At 45.4% G+C, this 22,063-nt stretch overlaps 1 protein-coding gene across 1 annotated transcript in view; it reads right to left on the bottom strand.

Moving 5' to 3' along the window:
- LOC143927819 (IST1 homolog) overlaps positions 1–19,474 on the bottom strand; it is a 33,572-nt gene extending 14,098 nt beyond the window's left edge. The window contains exons 1-6 of the mRNA XM_077452222.1: positions 19,400–19,474; positions 9,238–9,332; positions 6,870–7,050; positions 4,743–4,830; positions 1,750–1,833; positions 450–611 (exon numbers count right to left, since the gene is read on the bottom strand). Of these exons, the coding sequence (XP_077308348.1) occupies positions 450–611; positions 1,750–1,833; positions 4,743–4,830; positions 6,870–7,050; positions 9,238–9,325 (603 nt within the window). The 5' untranslated portion in view covers positions 9,326–9,332; positions 19,400–19,474. The remainder of the gene's footprint in view (positions 1–449; positions 612–1,749; positions 1,834–4,742; positions 4,831–6,869; positions 7,051–9,237; positions 9,333–19,399) is intronic.
- Positions 19,475–22,063: the final 2,589 nt, after the last annotated feature.

The raw sequence follows: 22,063 nt of genomic DNA, 5'->3' as shown, positions 1-22,063 counted from the left end.
AGATGGTTATTGTTATAATCCAATGCTGTTGTCCACCATGTTTCATACAGCATTAAATAGATTATGCATGTACTGTTAACCCAGGTTCTCTTTAATTCGCCATGAACGCCATTCTGTATTATTGGAACTGCTGGCTGATGTACCTAAATGCTTCAATATAAGAAATGAAAGCATATCTGTAGATCGTTGTGATACATTGTTGTGGTGCAGATCCTGCATTCCTAAACTGGATCTCTTCTGTTTCCAGGGACAGGTATATCTGCACGCTGAGGGTTCAGGAGGTAAGTTAAAAAACCTCATTGCATGCTCTATAAGGTATTACCAAGAGGAGACTTTTGCCTTGTGGAATAGTCTGGACCATTACTGAATGAAAACACCAACTGGATTTTGTATATTTAACCATCTTGATGCGCAAACCCATATATAGTCCCATATATATGTATACTTACTTCTGGTTGAGGATATGGCACATTGGGTTTAGGGTAAGGTGGGATATTACCAGATCTTCCAGGATCTGATTGAAACTCAACCCCAGCCTGCATGGCAATATCAGACAGGCGTTTCTCCACCTCGGATTTGGAAGGGGATACAGCACTTAAATTCTGCATTACCTGTGGATACAAAATGGTTGATATGAAGGAACGGTTAGGGTGACCATAAATCGCTAGATCCCTCCCTAATTCAAAGGCCTATTGGAATGTTCAGGAGTGTATAGAGCTTGTTTAGGGTATCCTTAGACGGTGACAATGAGTTCTACCAAAATTATGAGACACTTAGATTCCCCAGTCTTTCTCCTTTCCCAACCAGCCCATCCAGAAAAAAACCATGGTTCCAGTGGGCCACGGCCTACCTGTGGCTTGCCTCAGTATTATGCAATGAGTCTGTTATGCCGTGTACACGCGACCGGACTTTTCGCCAGCAAAGGTCTCACGGAACGAATCCGTCTGAACAATTTGATCATGTGTGGGGTTCATTGGACCTTTTCTGTTGAAAAATCTGATGGACTTTAGAAATAGAACATGTTTCAAATCATTCCGCCAGAACCAGTTCCTGTCAAGAAAACCGCTCGTCGGTATGCAGGTCTGATGGACCAACAACTTGCTCATCCATATCTTTATGGACCTCGCTTTGTGCACTGGTGGGCAGTCATGTTGGAACAGGAAGGGACCATCCCCAAACTGTTCCCACAAAGTTGAGAGCATGAAATTGTCCAAAATGTCTTGGTATGCTGTTCTTCCACCCCAAACTCGCTCATCCATGTCTTTATGGACCTTGCTTTGTGCACTGGTCCAACTCATTTGGTGGAGGGAGGATTATGGGGTGGGGGTTGTTTTTCAGGGGTTGGGCTTGGTCCCTTAGTTCCAGTGAAGGGAACTCTCAAGGCGTCAGCACACCAAGACATTTTACCGCTACACTAGAAGCAGCAGGTGCGACAGCAGTCCTTGGTATTACCAAAAAATCCACAAAGTAGCAAAGTCGTTACACAGTGACCCATTGTGGTTTAAGGAGGGGGTCAATCAAGCCAAATATCATCAGTGACAAGGGATAACACATAAGTTCATTAAAGAGCTACTGCCTAGCCAAGAATTACAGCCAAAATGAAGAGCAGAGTTGAGGAAAAGAGACAAGTTTGGGGCAAGGTAGATTGAGACAGGCATGGGTAGTAAGTAGGTCAATTCAAAATGGCAAGCAAAATCGCATCTATGAGCCAGCTAACAGTTACAGCCAGAGTATATACTGTACACCTACTATGCTATTGACAAATCCTGTTTTTCCTGAGCGACACTGGTTTCCAAATTCCCTGCTGTACTTAAGACAGAGCTGATGAGACACCTGTAACACAACGAAACAAAGTCATCAAAACACTAATGACAAAGGGAATTTTCTATTAGTTTTATTACATTACACCTTGCCCAATCACCTGATACACTCAATAATAATAATAAAAAAAAACAGTTATTAATGGGCAATTCAGTACTTGAGAAATTATGTGTGCAAAAAAGGACCTGAACGGTGGAGGCTCTTTCCAAAAACATCCAGCGGAGGGCTAAGGAGTAGTCACCAGTAGTGCTTATAAGACTGTTGCAGTTGATCATTTCCCAGGACCAACTTACCACCGAGCGTACGCAGATGTGCGTACTCGACTTCCGGGGGATATACCGGGATGATGCCCGCACCTGCAGTTATCATCTTGGTACCGTTCTTTACAGCGGACGATTGGCTATCCAGCCATAACAACCGAAGCGGCTAAAGACTGTTGCAGTTGATCTTTTCCCAGGACCAACTTACCATGCTTCATTCTACACTTTATCCCTGTGTGGCGATGGCCATCTTGGTAGAGGAAAAGGGCTTTGCTTTATCACAGGGGTGTCAAACTCAATTTCATTGTGGGTCGCATAAGCATTATGGATGTGCTCAAAGGGCCAGTTGTATCTCTATGACAATTTATGCAAAGTTCAGGAGTACGCTATGTATAGAGTGCAGGGTTTAGGAGTATGCTACGTACAGAGTGCAGGGTTTGGGAGTACGCTACGTACAGAGTGCAGGGTTTAGGAGTATGCTACATACAGAGTGCAGGGTTTAGGAGTATGCTACATACAGAGTGTAGGGTTTTAGCAGTACGCTATGTACAGAGTGCAGGGTTTAGGAGTATTCTATGTACAGAGTGCAGGGTTTAGGAGTACGCTACGTACAGAGTGCCGGGTCTTGGAGTATGCTAGGTACAGAGTGCAGAGCTCAGGAGTACGCTATGCACAGTATGTAGGGTTTAGGAGTAGTCTTCATACAATGTGCATGGTTTAGCAGTACGCTATGTACAGAGTGCAGGGTTCAGGAGTACGTTACGTACAGAGTGCAGAGTTTAGGAGTATGCTACGTACAGAGTGCAGGGTTTAGGGGTGTGTTACATACAGTGTGCAAGGTTTAGGGGTGTGTTACATACAGAGTGCAGGGTTTAGGGTGAGTTACATACAGTGCGCAGGGTTTAGGGGTGTGTTACATACAGTGTGCAGGGTTTAGGGGTTTGTTACATACAGAGTGCAGAGTTTAGGAGTACACTATGTACAGAGTGCAGGGTTTAGGGGTATGTTACATACAGTGTGCAGGGTTTAGGGGTGTGTTACATACAGTGTGCAGGGTTTAGGGGTGTGTTACATACAGAGTGCAGGGTTCAACTCTCTTTCATAGGCTGCCCATATCTCACTTCCACCCCTCCTCCTTGGCTCTGACCTCTGCACCACTCTCCTCCACCCCCCAATGAAGTCACACAGATGTCAGCCAAGTCGCACCTGAAGTCGCACTGGCATGCGGCTTTGAAATTGTGCGATTTCAAGTAAAGTTGTGCAACTTCAAAACCGCTTTCAGTGTGAACGGGGGAAGAGTCTCTATAAGCAATACAGTTTCAAGACACAATTAACCCCTTCCCGCCGAGCATACGCAGATATGCGTACTCGGCTTCCGGGGGTTATACCGGGATGATGCCCACACCTGCAGGCATCATCCTGGTACCGTTTTTTACAGCGGATGATTGGCTATCCAGCCATAACAACCGAAGTGGCTAAAGACTGTTGCAGTTGATCTTTTCCCAGGACCAACTTACCACGCTTCATTCTACACTTTATCCCTGTGTGGCGATGGCCATCTTGGTAGACCAAGATCCTGCAGGCATCATCCTGGAACCGTTTTTTACAGCGGACGATTGGCTATCCAGGCATAACAACCGAAGCGGCTAAACGTCCCCCCTCCCACCGCCTCCTGCTGCTATTACCGGTGCTGCTGTTTAATTGGGAGCACCGATTCCCCCTCTGATGCCTCCGGCTGCTGGGGAGGAACTGGAATGACGCCGTCATTCCAGTCTCCTTATAGTAAACACGGAAGCGACGTCATGACATCACTTCCCGTTTACTCGGCTGCCAATGGCGCCGGTTTAAAAAAAATATACAGTATTCAGAATCGCCGTTTTCGGCAATCTGAATACATTGAATTGTAAAGGAGGGATCAGGGGTCTGTTTTTAAAAAAAACGATTTATTCATTTTAAAATAAATAAAATTAAAAAAAAAATTTCTAAAGCGCCCGCCGTCCCCGCGAGCTCGTGAAGCAAAGAAAACGCATACGGAAGTCGCATCCGCATATGTAAACGGTGTTCAAATCACACATGTGAGGTATCGCCGCGATCGTCAGAGCTCCTCTGTAACGCTAACCTGGTAACCGTAAAAATAATTTAAAGCGTTGCCTATTGAGATTTTTAGGTACCGTACTTTGTCGTCATTCTACAAGTGCGTTCAATTATAAAGTGTGACATGTTTGGTATCTATTTACTCGGCGTAACACTATCTTTCACATTATGCTAAAAAATTGGGCTAATTTTACTGTTTCGTTTTTTTTTTTAATTCATGAAAGTGTCCCTTTTCCCAAAAAGTTGGGTTTAAAACACTGCTGCACAAATACCGTGTGACATAAAATATTGCAACAATCGCCGTTTTATTCTCTGGAGTCTCTGCTAAAAAATATATATAATGTTTGGGGGTTCCAAGTAATTTTCTAGCAAAAAATATGGATTTTAACTTGTAAACACCAAATGCCAAAAATAGGCTTAGTCATGAAAGGGTTAAACCTTCATGGCTGGAAAGGACAGTTTCTACCTTTCCTGTTCCCTATTCAACTTATCAATATATTTAGTACTGTTATTACCGGTGCAATATCCAGCAAAATTGCATCCCTAACACACAGATGTTGCACTTACATTCTGTAGCTCAGGAGCCTCCGTTACCAGATGTGGGGCAGCCCAGATAATAGTGGACACAGCTTCATATAGGCTCTCCTCAATGTCTCTGTACACAATGGAACAATCACCAAAATGAGGAACTTTTTAATGCAATAGCAACAACGTTTAAAAGTATCTAGGCAAAAATTGTACATACAGGGAACTCTTATCATGCGTCTCCCTTAAAGTGTTACCAAACCCAGGAGCCTGCAGGCACTAAATCTGCTCTCCCACAGAACATGGAACATGGAAATGCAATTATTTTAGTAAATATAAACTACTAAATACCTTTTCTCATCAGCAGTTTTGTGACTTCTATCAGTGTCTGGTTAAAGCTTGCAGGAGGAGTTTTCATTCTCCTTTGAGGCTGCATGACCCCTGACTTTCTGTGTGGACAGTGCTGATTGGCCCTGTGCTGATCACATGCACCCTCCCAAAAAAGGCAAAAATAAACTCTCTAGTAATACACTCCAAACTGATAATGTACAGAGTGTACACAAGGCTCTGTTCTATCAGCAGATGGGTTGGGGACAGTAAAAAAAAGGGGAGGATCAGAGAAGACAGGATCAAACCACCTTTTTACAGAATGCAGAGGATTAAACCCTTATGTTCCACAGTGTGTATAGCAAGCATGCTTTACTGCACATACACACTGATTTTCTTTTAGACCCCAAGCTACATGCTATTTTCTTCATACAGTGGCTTGAAAAAGTATTCATACCCTTGAAATTTTTTACGTTTTGTCATTTGACGACCAAAAACATAAATTAGTTTTATTGTGATTTTCTGTGATAGACCAACACAAAGTGGCACATAATTGTGAAGTGGAAGGAAAATGATAAATGGTTTTTCAAATTTTTTACAAATAAATATGTGAAAAATGTGGGGGATACATTTGTATGGCGCCCCCCGGAGTCATTACTTTGTAGAACTCCCTTTCTCTGCAATTACAGCTGCAAGTCTTTTTGGGGATGTCTCTACCAGCTTTGCCCATCTAGAGAGGGACATTTCTGCCCATTCTTCTTTGCAAAATATCTCAAGCTCTGTCAGATTGGATGGAGAGCGTCTGCGAACAGCAATTTTCAAGTCTTGCCAAAGATTCTCAATTGGATTTAGGTCTGGACTGTGATTGGGCCATTCTAACACATGAATATGCTTTAATCTAAACCATTCCATTGTAGCTCTGGCTGTATGTTTAGAGTCGTTGTCCTGCTGGAAGGTGAACCTCCGCCCCGGTCTCAAGTCTTTTGCAGACTCTAATGCCGCGTACACACGAGCGGACTTTTCAACATCCAAAGTCCGACGGAATGATTCCGTCAGACTATTCGATCGTGTGTGGGCTGCAACGGACTTTTGATTCGCAAAAGTCTGACGGACTTTAGAATATGGAACATGCATCAAATTTTTCCGACGGAACTCCGCCGGACCCGGTCCCTTCGAAAAATTCGCTCGTGTGTATGCTATTCCGACGGACTAAAACCGACGCTAGGGCAGCTATTGGCTACTGGCTATGAACTTCCTTATTCGAGTCCAGTCGTACGTCATCACGTTCGAATCCGTCGGAGTTTGGTGTGATTGTGTGTGGCCAAGTCCGCTCAGTCGAAAAGTCCGTCAGAACTCTGTCGGAACTCCGGCAGAACTCCGGCAGGACTCCTTCGGAAGTCTGTCGGACATAAGTCCTCTCGTGTGTACGGGGCTTAACAGGTTGCCATGTTAGTTTTCCCGCCACACATAGCATTTTGCTTTTCAAAAAGTCCAAGTTTTGATTGGATGATCAGAGCACAGTTTGAAGGTGTAAACTTACCACGGGTCAGACAGTTGGACTTTTTATTTGAACCGGACTGTTATATAGACACCGAATCTTCATTGGTGTATGTTATTTTATACGGATTACATTTTTTTGGGTTGATTTTATTTCGTGATATTTATATGTAGTATAGAAGAAATATTGATACCTAGCGCCCATATTTTGTAAGATTTTTAGTTGCATATCTGTGTTATCAACATGGGATATTTTTGGTTTAGCAGAGGGGGTAGCACAAATCGATATAGAAATCTTTGGCGCAGTGATGGCAGTTTATTATTTTCATAAATATAGCTACTTACGGTTTTGATTCTATCAATCCAACTTTTTTGTGGAGTACTTCCACGAACATCTGTATAATTTCCATGGCCACCAACAAGTTGTCCTCTCGAATGATGCGCTCTACGCACACTTCAGCTAAAAGTGTTTTCTTTAGCTTTAAATGGTTTATTACGTCGTTCCTGGTTATCTCCATCCCCGTACCTGTATGAACATGAGAAACAGCTTGTTGTAATTCATGGTCGGTGCTCTCTAGAGCAGCCTTTCTCAACCAGGTCTCCATGGATTCTTCCAGAGGTTGCTAGGGCTTCCTTTAGCAGTAGCTGGTTGATCTCCTGCCTGATGGCAGAGACATTGGTTTGGAACCAATGGACCACAGCATATGTGTTGTGATCTGGTATACAACAATGGACCACCGAATCAGGGACTGCCCTACCATGGGTCCCACTGGGTCCATTGGACCCAGGCGGCAGAGCGGGACCAGTGCTAACTATACGATCCGCACTGAATGCAGACTCAGTGAGAGTTGCGTGGGCTGCCTGACACAACGCTGTCCACAGCCGTGGCACTCTCACCGAGTCTACACCCGATGCTTCAGTGACAGCCGGAGATTAGTGTGAGATTAAGTCTCCTCCCTTATTCCGCCCATATGATAGAGCTGGGAGACAATTTCTCTCACAAGCTTTTGATGAACAGGGGGGACGCCAAGTGAAGTGAAGGTCATGGAAGGATGGGGGGGGGCAGAGAGAAGTGTAGAGCAGTGGCGGCTGGTGTTATTTTTTGGGAGGGCTGCAAGCAACAACCCCCCAGGTGGAACTCAATTGAACACCCCACCCACCCACTCGCTCGTTGTCTGTTGGTCGGTCCGGCACTTACCCCATCTAGGTGGTGGGTGGCGAGTGGCTCCTGTGTCCTCTCCTCCAGCTTGACAGTTCCGTCGTGCGTCTCCTCTCTCCTCCCTCTAGGCGCTATGTGTTCAAAAGGATCGCCTGTCCTTTCAGCCAATCGGGTGATTGGTCTCACAAGATGCTTCCTGATTGGCCAGGAGGAGGATTAGTGTGAGAATAGCGAATATTCACTCGCTTTTGTCACACAACTGGGTGCACCTCGAGCCCACCCTTTTTTTAAGCCAATTAGAGCCTCTGGCTCTAATCACGTGCTTCAAAAAATCCACCCCCCCCATTGGAATCCATGGTCCGGCACCCTGAATGTAGATCAGGGGGCCGGATGCATAGATAGGGGGCGGCGCCCATTCGCCCTTAATGGGTGGGCTGACACTGGTGTAGAGAGTCAGCATACTGATTGGCCAATCACAGAGCTCTAACCCCCTTATCCAGCACCAAGATCCCCCAATCTTCTACTGTCACCCCATTACTGAGGAGAGTGATCTGGCAGGTGACAGGAACAGCCCAGACTGGAGGAGGAAGGAAGATTGGGGAGGAGGAGAGGGAGGGACAGTACACAGCACAAGGAGACTCTGTATATACTGCCCTAGCCTGTCTTTATATACTACCCTAGCCTGTCTATATATACTGCTCTAGCCTGTCTGTATATACTGCTCTAGCCTGTCTATATATACTGCTCTAGCCTGTCTATATATACTACTCTAGCCTGTCTATATATATTACTCTAGCCTGTCTATATATACTACCCTAGCCTGTCTATATATACTACTCTAGCCTGTCTATATATACTACTCTAGCCTGTCTATATATACTGCCTTTGCCTGTCTATATATACTACCCTAGCCTGTCTATATATACTACTCTAGCCTGTCTATATATACTACTCTAGCCTGTCTATATATACTGCCTTTGCCTGTCTATATATATTACTCTAGCCTGTCTATATATACTACTCTAGCCTGTCTATATATACTGCCTTCACAGTCTGTTACTTTTTGCAGCCCATTCAACTGAATGGACTTTCAAAATGCTTACCACGGAAGAGCGTGTGTTCCCATGTGATCCTGGTGTGAACTATCCCTTAACCTAGGTTCACATGCCTGTGTTTAGGTCAAAATCTGACTTCCTGATTAATTTAATTTTAGTTTTAATTATCCTGATATAAAATAATGGATGTGGGGGCCTTTTGGTGGGCGTGCTTTTTTTTCGGGGGGGGGGGGGGGCACATTTCATTCTTGGACCCAGGCAGCACAATGTCTTGGGCCAGCCCTGCGCCCAATAGAACCTGTTTGGAACCAATGGACCTTCTCTTGCCATCTTTCAGGTAAGTAACCAATTACCTTTTTTTAGAAGTATGTAATAAATTATGAAACTCTGAACATCTCCCAAAGATTCCAAGACAGATGCCGTGATCAATGGCGGGCAAATCACGACCCACTGATATAAGCCAACATGTAGCTCAATCCATCAGACAAAATGTACTTACCTTTTGCAGCTTTTATTTTCCGCAGTTGATCTATGGTGGTTTTTAGGCTTGAAGACAAATGACTTGCTTTAAACTTCTCTTTGAACATCTTGCTTCTGTTATGACGAAAATAAATACTTTGTAAAAGTTTTTATTGCTGTGAATTAACACATTGGGGAGATTTTCCTTCACTTCCTGTCTCCGTGCCACCAACTTAGACAATGAGTCACCAGGATAGAAAGGCACAGACAGTAATTAAAGACTAACAAAGTTTCTAAACCTTCCAAAGAAGAATGGGAAGAAATGTCCCGCTCTAGATGTGCAAAGCTGGTAGAGACTTGCAGCTGTAACTGCAGCGAAAGGGAGTTCTACAAAGTATGGACTCAGGGGGGTGCCAGACAAATGCCCACACAGGTGGACTCTATTTACTAATTAGGTGACTTCTGAAGGCAATTGGTTCCACTAGATTTTACTTAGGGGTATCAGAGTAAAGGGGGCTGAATACAAATGCCCCCCACACGTTTCACATATTTATTTGTAAAAAATGTTGAAAACCATTAATCACTTTCCTTCCACTTCACAATTATGTGCCACTTTGTGTTGGTCTACAGCATAAAATCCCAATAAAATACATTTACCTATTTGGTTGTACATGACAAAATGTGGAAAATATCAAGGGGTATGAATACTTTTTCAAGGCACTGTATATATTGAAGATACACAATGACCAGAGTAATAATAATAATGAACTGGTAAAAAGCCTTGTATATAACTCATGCATAAGAGTCCATATATAACATCATTTGGGAGATTTTTGATATATGCACTTGTATTGATTGAACAATAGGTGAGTAACCAGCAATTATAATCAAATAGAAACATGATGTCGGAAAAAAGACCAAATGGTCCATCGAGTCTGCCCCGTTTTTTTAAGCTATATATATATATATATATATATATATATAAGAGGGCCAGTATGGTGGCCCGTAATTATGGGAGGAGCCCGGAGGGTATATAATCAGACCACCCACAACGGTCTGTGTCGGTTCCAGTGCAAGGTACTGCACATCAAGGGGCCGACTCTTCTCAGCTCCCTCACGGTCGGCTATCTGTGTGTCCAATCGTAGGTGCACTTCGGCTTCTTCATTCGTGGTCTTCGTCGGCGGTTCCCGCTCATGGTCGCAGATAAGTAGTATCCGAATCTTTTCATATCATGTGCAAACTTGCGGCTTATCATGCTTACTATCCTGCACCCCTTTCGCAAAACCTACCTCTGAGTTGTTGACACTCATGTCCCGACGTTGTTCGGCACAGCCGAGTCGCTGTCAGTTGTTCTCCAATATCACTCGCCATAGGCTTCACTGGTTATAAAATTCACTGTTCTCATCCTTTTTTGAGATAAACAGGTATTGTTTGTATGGGTTTCTGTGGCTGATTGAGGTGTAATTAAACCCACCTGATGTCTTTCCTGCACTTGACTAGCCTGGGGGGATGGGTGGTTGATAGGTGTTTGGTTTCACAGTAAGGAATGGCATACACTCTACAACCAATTCGTATCAGATACTCCTTACTGCCAATTTTTATCAGATTCATCTCATACATTTTTGAGCTGATCCGTGTCAAATGCATTGCAGAGGCTGACTCTGCCAACTCACTGCATGTCCACGTAGTTGTACCTTCGAGATCGGTCGTATATCTTCATCGATTGCCCCACGCTCGGACCGCTACACACTCGCTGTCGCAGGTAGGACTTTGTTGTTACCGCTCTTCTAAACTCCAATAGTTACCTTATCATGTTCGTTTATCATGTTCGTTTTGCAAAGTTGCACTTACGCCACTTATGTCTGTCATCTTTCATGTATTTCATCCTTTCTACCCAACGCGGGTTTACTCGAGCCGATCACTTCACGGTCGATGCGGTCAAATCCGACATTCAAGCCCCTTACTCACCTCGCATCTACGGCCGATTCGAAATCTAGTCGCAACTTCGCTTCTATGTTTCGGATCCTCTGCAATCACAAGCCCCTTCAACCGTCATCACCATTTAGTTGATTCGAACCCAGCCATATCATTGGCAATACGGTCAGATCTGTCATACGAGCCCCGTAGTCACCTCATATCTACGGCCGATTTGAAATCTAGTCGCAACATCGCTTCTATGTTTCGGATCCTTGGCAGTCACAAGCCCCTTCAACCGCCATCACCATTTAGTCGATTCAAACCCAGCCATATCATCTGCAACACGGGCAGATCTGTCATACGAGCCCTGTAGTCACCTCACATCTACGGCCGTTTCGAATCTAGTCGCAACTTCGCTTCTATGTTTCGGATCATTGACAATCACCAGCCCCTTCAACCACCATCACAATTCAATCAATCCGAACCCAGCCATATCCTCAGCGATACGGTCGGATCCCATATACGAGCCTCTCAGTCGCATCTACGGAGGATTCGAGTCTAGTCGCAGCGTCGGCGCAACGATTCCAGTCCTTGCCAAACGCAACTCTAACAACCAAGCCGAATCCTGTTGCATCACCGACTCAAATGAGTCAAATCTTTCGCAGACTATTCCATAGCTATAGCCCAGTTCAAACTAGTCACATCGACTGTACGAATTCAGCAGTACTTACATTTGACCTTCTCAGTCTATCCATACATGATCGTACACAATTCTCTCCACCAATTTGCTCAGTATTGCGCACGGTCATTCCTACATAATCACATTTCCTCTATAACCTTTCTTTCGCCTTTCAACAAAGCTGCGTTCTTGCAATCGCTGCAAGTCTTTTCTGCATTTGGCTCAAAACTGCCAATCGTAGCAACACTGCTGTTCACCTCATACCTACACACTTATAAATCCGCAAAACATTGCTTTCACCTTTCAAATAAAGCTGCTTCCTTGCAATCGCTGCGAGCATCGATGCAATGGCTCAATACGGCCACTCATCTCTAGTAGCAAAACGGCTGCTCTCCTCATTCCTACACACTTATAATTAAATTTATAGATTCAAATAAAGCTGCTTTCTTGCAAATCGCTGCAAGCATCTCTGCAATAGCTTAATACGGCCACTCATCGTCTCCAGTAGCAACACAGCTGTTCACCTCATTCATTCATTCTTTCATTCATTCTCACCTCATAATTCAATTTATAATTCAAATAAGGCCGCTTCCTTGCAATCGCTGCAAGCATTTCAGCAAAATGGCTCAAACTGCCACTCATCGTCTCCAGTAGCAACATGGCTGCTCATCGTTTTCTCTGTCGCTTTCCCCTTTTAGGCCAGTTAGAACACCAGTTAGTCCACCCTGCACCAGGTTTGGACAGTATCTCCCAAAAAAAATAAAATAAAAAAAAAATAAAAAAAAAAAACATTGTCGAGGGCTTGCATCTTCACCAGGGGGCCAGCTTTGCCCCAAACAGCTCTTTGCAATCCCCATCATCAAAACGAAATTCTCATGTCACCTTACTACAGGCTCCCGGTCAACTCAGTTCTCGACCACCAACCAGTCAACTTCACAACTAGGGCATAAAGTCAGGTGTGTAGTTCAATGGGATTCCCCCTTTCTCTTAAACACTCTTTCACTACATATTTTTACTTCACATACAGAATTTGACCTGCTCCTGAGGCGTTAGCAACTGTCACATACTTCTGTGCACTTCACTCTGTTTTCGAAGCACAAGCCTTCAATACGCAGACAAGGTCGCCTAATCTCCATACTTGCTGGCAGTGCAAGCATTAGTAGACCGAACCCACGTCAATTAACTACAGATCGCAACATTCCTACTTAGTATACCAGACTTCAGCTACCCACCCCAGTCCGCCCTGGGGCGCTCTGGTTCATTAGTCTGTGCCGAGCACAGACTGACACCCGAGCTATCGGTTACCTAGCCAGTCACCTCCTGGCTCACCTCGGTTGTTACGCATTCTTTTGAGTTTTCTAAAGTCACACTCAACAGCGCTCGAGCGCAAACCAACTGTCACTATGGCTGTCGTTCCTTGTCCTTTTCTTCTTGTTTCCTTCCGCCTTTCATCTTATCTACCCAACGCAACTATCCCCTCCTACCTTTGCAACTTACCTCAAACATACCCCCCCTTGCTTTTAGTTGACGCCATGTCGCAGGCAGACAGTGAGAACTTTGCCTCAGCCCTGCCATCACGGGCTCAGCAAGCGGCGGTTTACAGTCTCACAAGAGCTTGGACCAATAAAAAACAAAAAAAAAAAAACAAAAAAACAAAAACAAAAAAAAATAAATAAATAAATAAATAAAATAAACTCATAACAGAACGGTGTCGCAGGAGTAAATCCTACCCTGCTGCAGCCAGGAAACCAAGCCTTTAGGCTACTGTTTCCACCGCCAGTGGCAGCCCTTCCAGGCACCACTTCAGTCTATCTTCTTTGCGACTACTCAGCTGCACTCCTGGGTAACCACACTGTCAGCCGCAGTCGCCAAAGTCCAAGCAGAGTGACAGCCCTGGAGGTACGCCCAGCCATGCCCCTACCAGCTCCAGTCACCACCGTCATTCCCGTACCTTCACTTACAGATACACCCAACTTCTGCACCATCGTCTTCCCTGCACACCTTGTCCTAGCAGGGCATCTAGGAGGACATCTTGGATGACAACGACGTTAACTTAGCATCCCTCCTCATAGCAGTACACAACTTGGCCTAGAACAAATCATATTCGCAGGGAGATGTCTCCGTCATCCTGAAGGCCAGGGACCCTTTACTTAATCGCAAGCTCACTGTCACAGAGTTTGTGCGGGCCTTGGGTACAGTCCGAGACATGCTAGGCAGAGCAACCCCAACAGGAGGGTAGAATTGGACCCGTATCTGCACGCAGCAGGTCACAAGTACGTAGGGTGCCCATCCTTTGACTATCACTGCTCATTTTCAGCCAAGGCAGCAGCCAGACTCAAGGGGATCTTTTACCTCCCATCTTTTAGTGTTTCTCTTCCAGACAAAGACCCTGACTAAATCCTTAAATTAAGATGTGCCAGCTATAGCAGATCTGCCCATGAGAGTCGAATTTCTCACAAATTGGAATGGCATGCCAATGTGTATTCCCTCAGCATCTCTCTCTTCATCTCAGGTAGTCATGGTCACCGCAGCCTCCACAGGTCCTCGCCTCAATTTTGGTCAAATTGGGTTTATAGGGCCATGGCCGTCAGAAATCCTCTTGATTCCTGGGTTCAGTTAGTCCTCCTCTTTGTTCGACCTCTACCCCATTGTCGCAGCAGCTCAAGTCTGGTGCAACAACTGGGCAGGACAAACAGTGACGTTCGCCACAGACAACCAAGCTACAGCCAGTATTATAAATAAAGGAGGTCCTAGTAGCTGGCCATCGTGGCCTTCCTGTGCAGGCTGGTGCCACTATCCCCACAGCACCAATCTAACGTCCTATGCGTCCACATCCCAGACAAACGCAATAATCTGGCCGACGCACTACCCGTTAACTTTGCTTCGTTATTTTTTGCAGGAACCTGGAACCGACCCGACCATGTCTCTTATCCCACACTGGTCGTAGCTAACCTCGGATTCAAACAACACTTTCACGACGCTACCTGCCTTATTAATCTTTCACTATCTCACAACACCCTGAAGGCCTACCGGGCAGCCTAGAGGTTCTATGTCAGGTTACTAGCCTCAAACCCCAGAGCAATACCAAGAGTTCTCCATCACATCCTGGTCTTCATATTATGCCACCGCACACAGTTGGCATTGTCACACAATACCTTAGATCCCACTCAGCTGACATCCAGTATTTCATCCCCTTATGAGATCCTAACAAACCGTCTTGTTCGCCGCCCATACGGTCAAGACCATGTTGTGTGGTATTCACAGGCAATGACCCCAAATCAGTATCAAACGGCTACCCGTCACCAGCGCCATATTCCGAGACATGTCTTTCATCCTGTCACATTCCCCTTTTGGCTAAATTCAGCCTGGTCCTTCAAGCAGCCATCTACCTGGCTTTCTACAGCTTTTTACGCCCCAGTGAATACTGTCACCATCCCAGTGTAACACCATAAAGTGTTACGTAGACACCACCTCACACGCCATCAGACTTCATCTTGCTCCTCAGCGTGTCCAAAACACAATAGTCCGGTCCAGGGGTTGACCTAAAACCTTTCCAAACTCTCAAAGCCTGGTGCCCCGTGTCCATCCTAGATCAATTTTTGGCCCATATGTTTGATCCCTCGCAGGACAGCCCATTACTACCGTTCTCGATTAGTACCCCAGGCAGCAACCAGTTCATTAGTCACGTCAGGTTCCTTTTGAGCACATTAGGCCAGGACCTTGGTCATTTTCTTGGACATTCTTTTGCATTGGAGCAGCATCAGCAGCCTCACGAAACGGGGTCCCAGTCCACGCGATCAAAGATGGGCAGACCTGAACTGTGCCCTTGGTCTGCTGTAAGGTATGCGGCCTTCTCTTGGCATATCGCCCAGCAGAGCAGGGCTCACCGCCCAGCTCACCAGGGCTTACCTTACAGCAGACCAAGGGCACAGTTCAGGTCTATTTTATGTTGTTAGTCTTGTGACGTGTTTATGTGTTCTTTCATATCTCTTACAGCGGAGGGCTCCAACCATATATATATATATATATATATATATATATATATATATATATATATATTGGTTTGAGCATAGATCTACGTTTGTCCCAAGCATATGTAGCGCACCCCCAAGGAGCCACTGGTGTGTACACACAGCAAGGCACACAGAATTTTCTCCACTTTCACTGGCTCGAATGGAACAGTCTTGGGATGTCTTTTTGGGCTTTTATTGGAACGATGAACTTGGATGGAGTGAAGGGAGCCTAGGATACCCCAAGAAAAAAACTGGTGAACCAAACACTGTTAGGACTCCCTCTCTATCTTGCGGAATCTCTAATGCCTTGTACACATGGTCGGACTTTCAGACTGGAAAATGTGCGATCGGATCATGTTGTTGGAAAATCCGATCGTGTGTGGGCTCCATCTGACTTTTTCCGTCGGAATTTCCGTCACACAAAGTTTGAGAGCAGGATCTGAAATTTTCCGACAACAAAATCCGATCATTTAAATTCCGAGCGTGTGTAGACAATTCCGATGGACAAAGTGCCACGCATGCTCAGAATAAATTACAAGATGAAAGCTATTGGCTACTGGGTCATGAGACCCGTCACCCAATTGGTCAAAAGGAGATTAGATTGGATTGGCGGGCAGGAGGAGGAGGGAGGAGGCGCAAGGAGGAGAGGAGAGAGAAGACTTAGGGGGACCAAGCCAACAAGCAGCCCGCAGCCCTGAGAGAAGCCGCCGTCGCCCGCCGTGCTGCCTGTGAGATGGGGTAAGTGCAAGGGGCCTGGACTGACTGAAGGACTGGGGGGTTCAATCAACCATGGGGTAGCTTCAGATGGATTGTTTGCTGCCCCCCCCAAAAGAAAAAAACACCAGCCTCCACTGCCTGGCACTCTCCAGTGAGCTTCTCCAGACCTAAACAAATCCAGAACTAGACTCTGCGAGTAGGCCCTCCAGCTAAAGCTTCAGTTTGGACCTCGATGTCTCCTGGATGCCAACTCTACAGGGGTTTCCTCCAGCAGGACTGGACCCAAGAACTTCAGCTCCAGGCTTCAGGCTGTTTATGTTCTTCCAGCCACCTACTGGACCCACCTCTCCAGGGACTGTCTGGCTCCCCATAAATATTCAAGATGCTCTATAATTCTTCCTCCCAATGTAACTCTAGAATTCTCTAAAATAGAAAGGGAAGCAATCAGATCAGTAGCCTGGGAAACACTGAGAAGGCTGTAAGAATCAATCCCTGTTCCACTAATTACAGAGAAGTTAAACTAAATTCACCTACGCTAACTGGGAGGGTGATACACCTGTTTGAATCCACTTACTATTGAGTGATTCACTACCTCCTGGATTCTGACAAGCCCCCCGCCCACAGACCCCGACAACCAACGGCCAGGGCTGTCGGGAAGAGGCCCTTGTCCTCATCAACATGGGGACAAGGTGCTTTGGGGTGGGGGGCCCGCAGGTGTTGAGGGCATGCGGCCTGGTACGGTTTCCGGGGGGGGGAGCGCTCGCTCATCCCCACCCCCTTTCCTGGCCTGCTGGGCTGCGTGTTCGGATAAGGGTCTAGTATGGACCTTGGGGGGACCCCCACGCAGTTTTTTCGGCGTAGGGGGCTCCTCTTAAAATCCATACCAGGCAACAGGGCTCGCAAGGTCTCAATCTCGCCGATAAAAGCGGCGAGATTGACTTCTTTTTCTAGTCCCGTTATAACTCATCACATTCAAAATGAACAGACTTTAGTCTGTGTGTGGGCAAGTCCATTCATTTGGAAGTCTGTCGTAACCCCGTCAAAAGTCCATCAGGAAGACCATCGGACCTAGTCTGCCGGAAAGTCCAGTCATGTGTGTGCAAGTCCGTTCGTTCGGAAAGTCAGTCGGAAATCTGCCGAAAGTCCGTCGGGAAGACAGTCGGACCTAGTCTGCTGGAAAGTCTGGTCGTGTGTACACGGCATAAGATTAGTTTAGAACTTTCCTCCTGCTAGTTTAAGGTCATGTCATCTTGGCTTCATATTGAAAATACATATTGAAAACCTCGTATACATCCAACAAACTAAGAATACATGCAATATTGGATTCTAATGTGGAAGGCACACTCAACAAGTATTTGTATAATATTATCATTATTATTATAATACAAGATTTATATAGCTCCAACAGTTTGCAACACGAATATCTAAAATATAACAGGTATGGGTAACATCAGTATGATTCAAATACTAATCGTCCCAACAACCAGAAGAAATGTACATAGGTCGTTAAACAAACCTCATTCCATTAACCAATAAATAATGATAGTATTTGTGTTTTTGGATAACCTGACCGAAAAAGGAGCCCAAAGCAATAATTCCTGGAATGTTTATTACCACCATCCCTACTCCAATACAAATTACAATATATATTGCCCATGGGACTTTGAGGGCAATATGCATAAATCATAAACAAGATATGTAATAAAAATTGTTACAACTTTATTCATAACCAACTATAAAACAGTAAAACGTAAAATTCCATCTTGGCTGGCATGTTGCCAGTATGTAGATATATTATATATTGAAAAAATACCCAACAGTCCATAGTTGGGGGGTAATTTATCCAGGATGTTATAATTGTCAACACTCTCCTCAGACCAGGACAGACCTATTGTGCTTCGGAAATTCCTTCTCCAGGGGTAGGGCAGGTATAGTGTATCTACAATATAATTTGACATTTTTAGATACAGCGTTTATTGACTAGTATCCGCCATATTGTAAAATCATCCCATACTCACATCATAAATTGTATAAAAAGGCCAGCCAAATTAAAATTGTGGTTTTTAATCCGGAAATTATAATTCTATCATTATTTTTTGGTTCATGGGATGAGATTTTTTTAGCAATTTATGTACATTTCTTCTGCTGATTACTTTTGATTTCTTCTGATTACATCCAACTGACTTGACCTCTGCCCCTTATCTTTGGAAAAATCCCTGTTGAGTGATCCTTGCCCATTGGGATCCAATAATGCATTGATTACCAGTTTGTAGGATGTTCATGAGACTGGATTATTACTGCTGGTTACTCATCTGTTTACAGATCAACACCAGCACACAATCTTCTAAATGGTGTCAAAAGCTTGCTCCCCATAAGGTGAGTTTCTTGAAGTAACACTATATGTGGAAGACAAGTTTAAATAACAATGTTGTCTTAAATTTTGAATTAAGGCCACGAACATTCCATGACAGAACCATGACAGAACCGAGCCAACAAGCAGCCCGCAGCCCTGAGAGAAGCCAGCGCCGCCCGCCATGCTGCCTGCGAGATGGGGTATGTGCAAGGGGCCTTGACTGACTGAAGGACCGGGGGTTCCATCGACTGGGGGGGTAGCTTCAGATGGATTGTTTGCTGCCCCCCCAAAAGAAAAAAACACCAGCCTCCACTGCCTGCCAATCTCCAGTGAGCTTCTCCAGACCCAAACAAATCCAAGACTAGATTCTGCGAGTAGGCCCTCCAGCTAAAGCTTCAGTTTGGACCTCAATGTCTCCTGGGTGCCAACTCTACAGGGGTTTCCTCCAGCAGGACTGGACCCAAGAACTTCTGCTCCAGGCTTCAGGCTGTTTATGGTCTTCCAGCCACCTACTGGACTCACCTCTCCAGGGACTGTCTGGCTCCCCATAAATATTCAAGATGCTCGCTAATTCTTCCTCCCAATGTAATTCTAGCATTCTCTAGAATAGAAAGGCAAGCAATCAGATCAGTAGCCTGGGAAACACTGAGAAGGCTGTAAGAATCAATCCCTGTTCCATTGATTACAGAGAAGCTAAACTAAATTTACCCAGGCATGTACTGGCCTTTGGGAGTACCGGGAGTTTCCCGGTGGGCCGATGGCTCAGTGGGCCAGTCAGGTGCAGTCCTGGACCTCACTTATAGGAATGATCACTATTTCATTCCTATCACCAAGGAGCAGCTGCAGACACTTGCTGGAGTGAGGATTAGGCTTTCTGCTCCCTTCAACCTGGGGAGATAGACAGCCTTAAGGCTTTCCTTTCTCTCTCCCCTTATCACTTGTCACTTATCATATGACTGGAGAGAGGAAGAGAAGCTGCCTTCATTCTGGAGAGCTGTGAGAACACGTGGGATGGGAAGAAGAGGGGTGATGCCTGATGTAAGTTGACACTGTTAGGGACCACTCTGATGTAAGGGGGTGCTGATGGGGACCACTCTTATTTAAGGGGGTGCTAATGGGGAACCACTCTTATGTAAGGGGGTGCTGATGGGGACCACTCTGATGTGAAGGGGCGCTGATGGGGACCACTCTGATGTAAAGGGGTGCTGATGGGGACCACTCTGGTTTAAAGGGGTGCTGATGGGGACCACTCTGATGTGAAGGGGGTGCTGATGGGGACCACTCTGATGTAAAGGGGTGCTGATGGGGACCACTCTGATGTAAAGGGGTGCTGGTGGGGCCACTCTGATGTAAGGGGGTGCTGATGGGGCCACTCTGATGTGAAGGGGATGCTGATGGGGACCACTCTGATGTAAGGGGGTGCTGATGAGGACACTCTGATCTAAGGGAGACGCTGCTGGGGACCAGGCTGATGTAAGTTGGGTGCTGATGGAGACAAAAGAGGGCCAATTTGGATGAAGTCCAGGGCCAAATTTTTGTCCCAGTCCAGCCCTGAATTTACCTACGCTAACTGGGAGGGCAAAACACCTGTTTGAATCCACTTACTATTGAGTGATTCACTACCTCCCGGATTCCGATAAGCCCCCCGCCCGCAGACCCCGACAACCAACGGCCAGGGCTGTTGGGAAGAGGCCCTTGTTCTCATCAACATGGGGACAAAGTGCTTTGGGGTGGGGGGCCCACAGGGCGCCCCCCCTTCCCCAAAGCACCCACCCCCATGTTGAGGGCCTGGTAAGGTTCAGGAGGGGGGGGGGGGGGCGCTCGCTCGTCCCCACCCTCTTTCCTGACCAGCCAGCTGCGTGCACGGATAAGGGTCTGGTATGGACCTTAGGGGGATCCCCATGCTGTTTTTTTGGCGCAGGGGGTTCCCCTTAAAATCCATACAAGGCGACAGGGCTCACAAGGTGTCAATCACGGCGATAAAAGCAGCGAGATTGACTTCCTTTTCTAATCCCGTCATAACTCATCACGTTCAAAATGAACAGACTTTATTCTGTGTGTGGGCAAGTCCGTTCACTTGGATGTCGTAACCCCGTTGAAAGTCCATCGGGAAGACCATCGGACCTAGTCTGCCGGAAAGTCCGGCCATGTGTGTGCAAGTCTGTTTGTTCAGAAAGTCCGTCGGAAATCCGCCGAAAGTCCGTCGGATAGACAGTTGGACCTAGTCTGCCGGAAAGTCCGGTCATGTGTGTGCAAGTCTATTCAGAAAGTCAGTCGGAACTCCGCTGAAAGTCTGTCGGGAAGACTGTCGGACCTAGTCTGCTGGAAAGTCCGGTCATGTGTACACAAACCTCGTTCCATTAACCAATAAATAATGATAGTATTTGCATTTTTTGATAACCTGACCGAAAAAGGAGCCCAAAGCAATAATTCCTGGAATGTTTATTACCACCATCCCTACTCCAATACAAATTACAATATATATTGCCCATGGGACTTTGAGGGCAATATGCTTAAATCATAAACAAGATATGTAATAAAAATTGTACAACAACTTTATTCATAACCAACTATAAAACAGTAAAAATTAAAATTCCATCTTGGCTGGCATGTTGCCAGTATGTAGATATATCATATATTGAAAAAATACCCAACAGTCCATAGTTGGGGGGTAATTTATCCAGGATGTTATAATTGTCAACGCTCTCCCCAGACCAGGACAGACCTATTGTGCTTCAGAAATCCCTTCTTCAGGGGTAGGGCGGGTATAGTGTATCTACAATATAATTTGACATTTTTAGATACAGCGTTTATTGACTAGTATCCACAATATTGTAAAATCATCCCATACTCACATCATAAATTGTATAAAAAAGCCAGCGAAATTAAAATTGTGGTTTTTAATCCGGAAATTATAATTCTATCATTATTTTTTGGTTCACGGGATGAGATTTGTTTAGCAATTTATGTACATTTCTTCTGCTGATTACTTTTGATTTCTTCTGATTACATCCAACTGACTTGACTTCTGCCCCTTATCTTTGGACAAATCCCTGTTGAGTGATCCTTGCCCATTGGGATCCAATATTGCATTGATTACCAGTTTGTTGGATGTTTATGAGATTGTATTATTACTGCTGGTTACTGACCTGTTTATCAATCAACACCAGCACACACTCTTCTAAA

This window comes from Lithobates pipiens, unplaced genomic scaffold, assembly GCF_037356315.1.
Source record: "Lithobates pipiens isolate NorthernLeopardFrog02 unplaced genomic scaffold, aLitPip1_a1.2 Scaffold_10, whole genome shotgun sequence".
Classification (NCBI taxonomy): Eukaryota; Metazoa; Chordata; class Amphibia; order Anura; family Ranidae; genus Lithobates; species Lithobates pipiens.
Note: the sequence above shows the minus strand (reverse complement) of the source record. Positions and strands in the feature narration are given on the sequence as shown.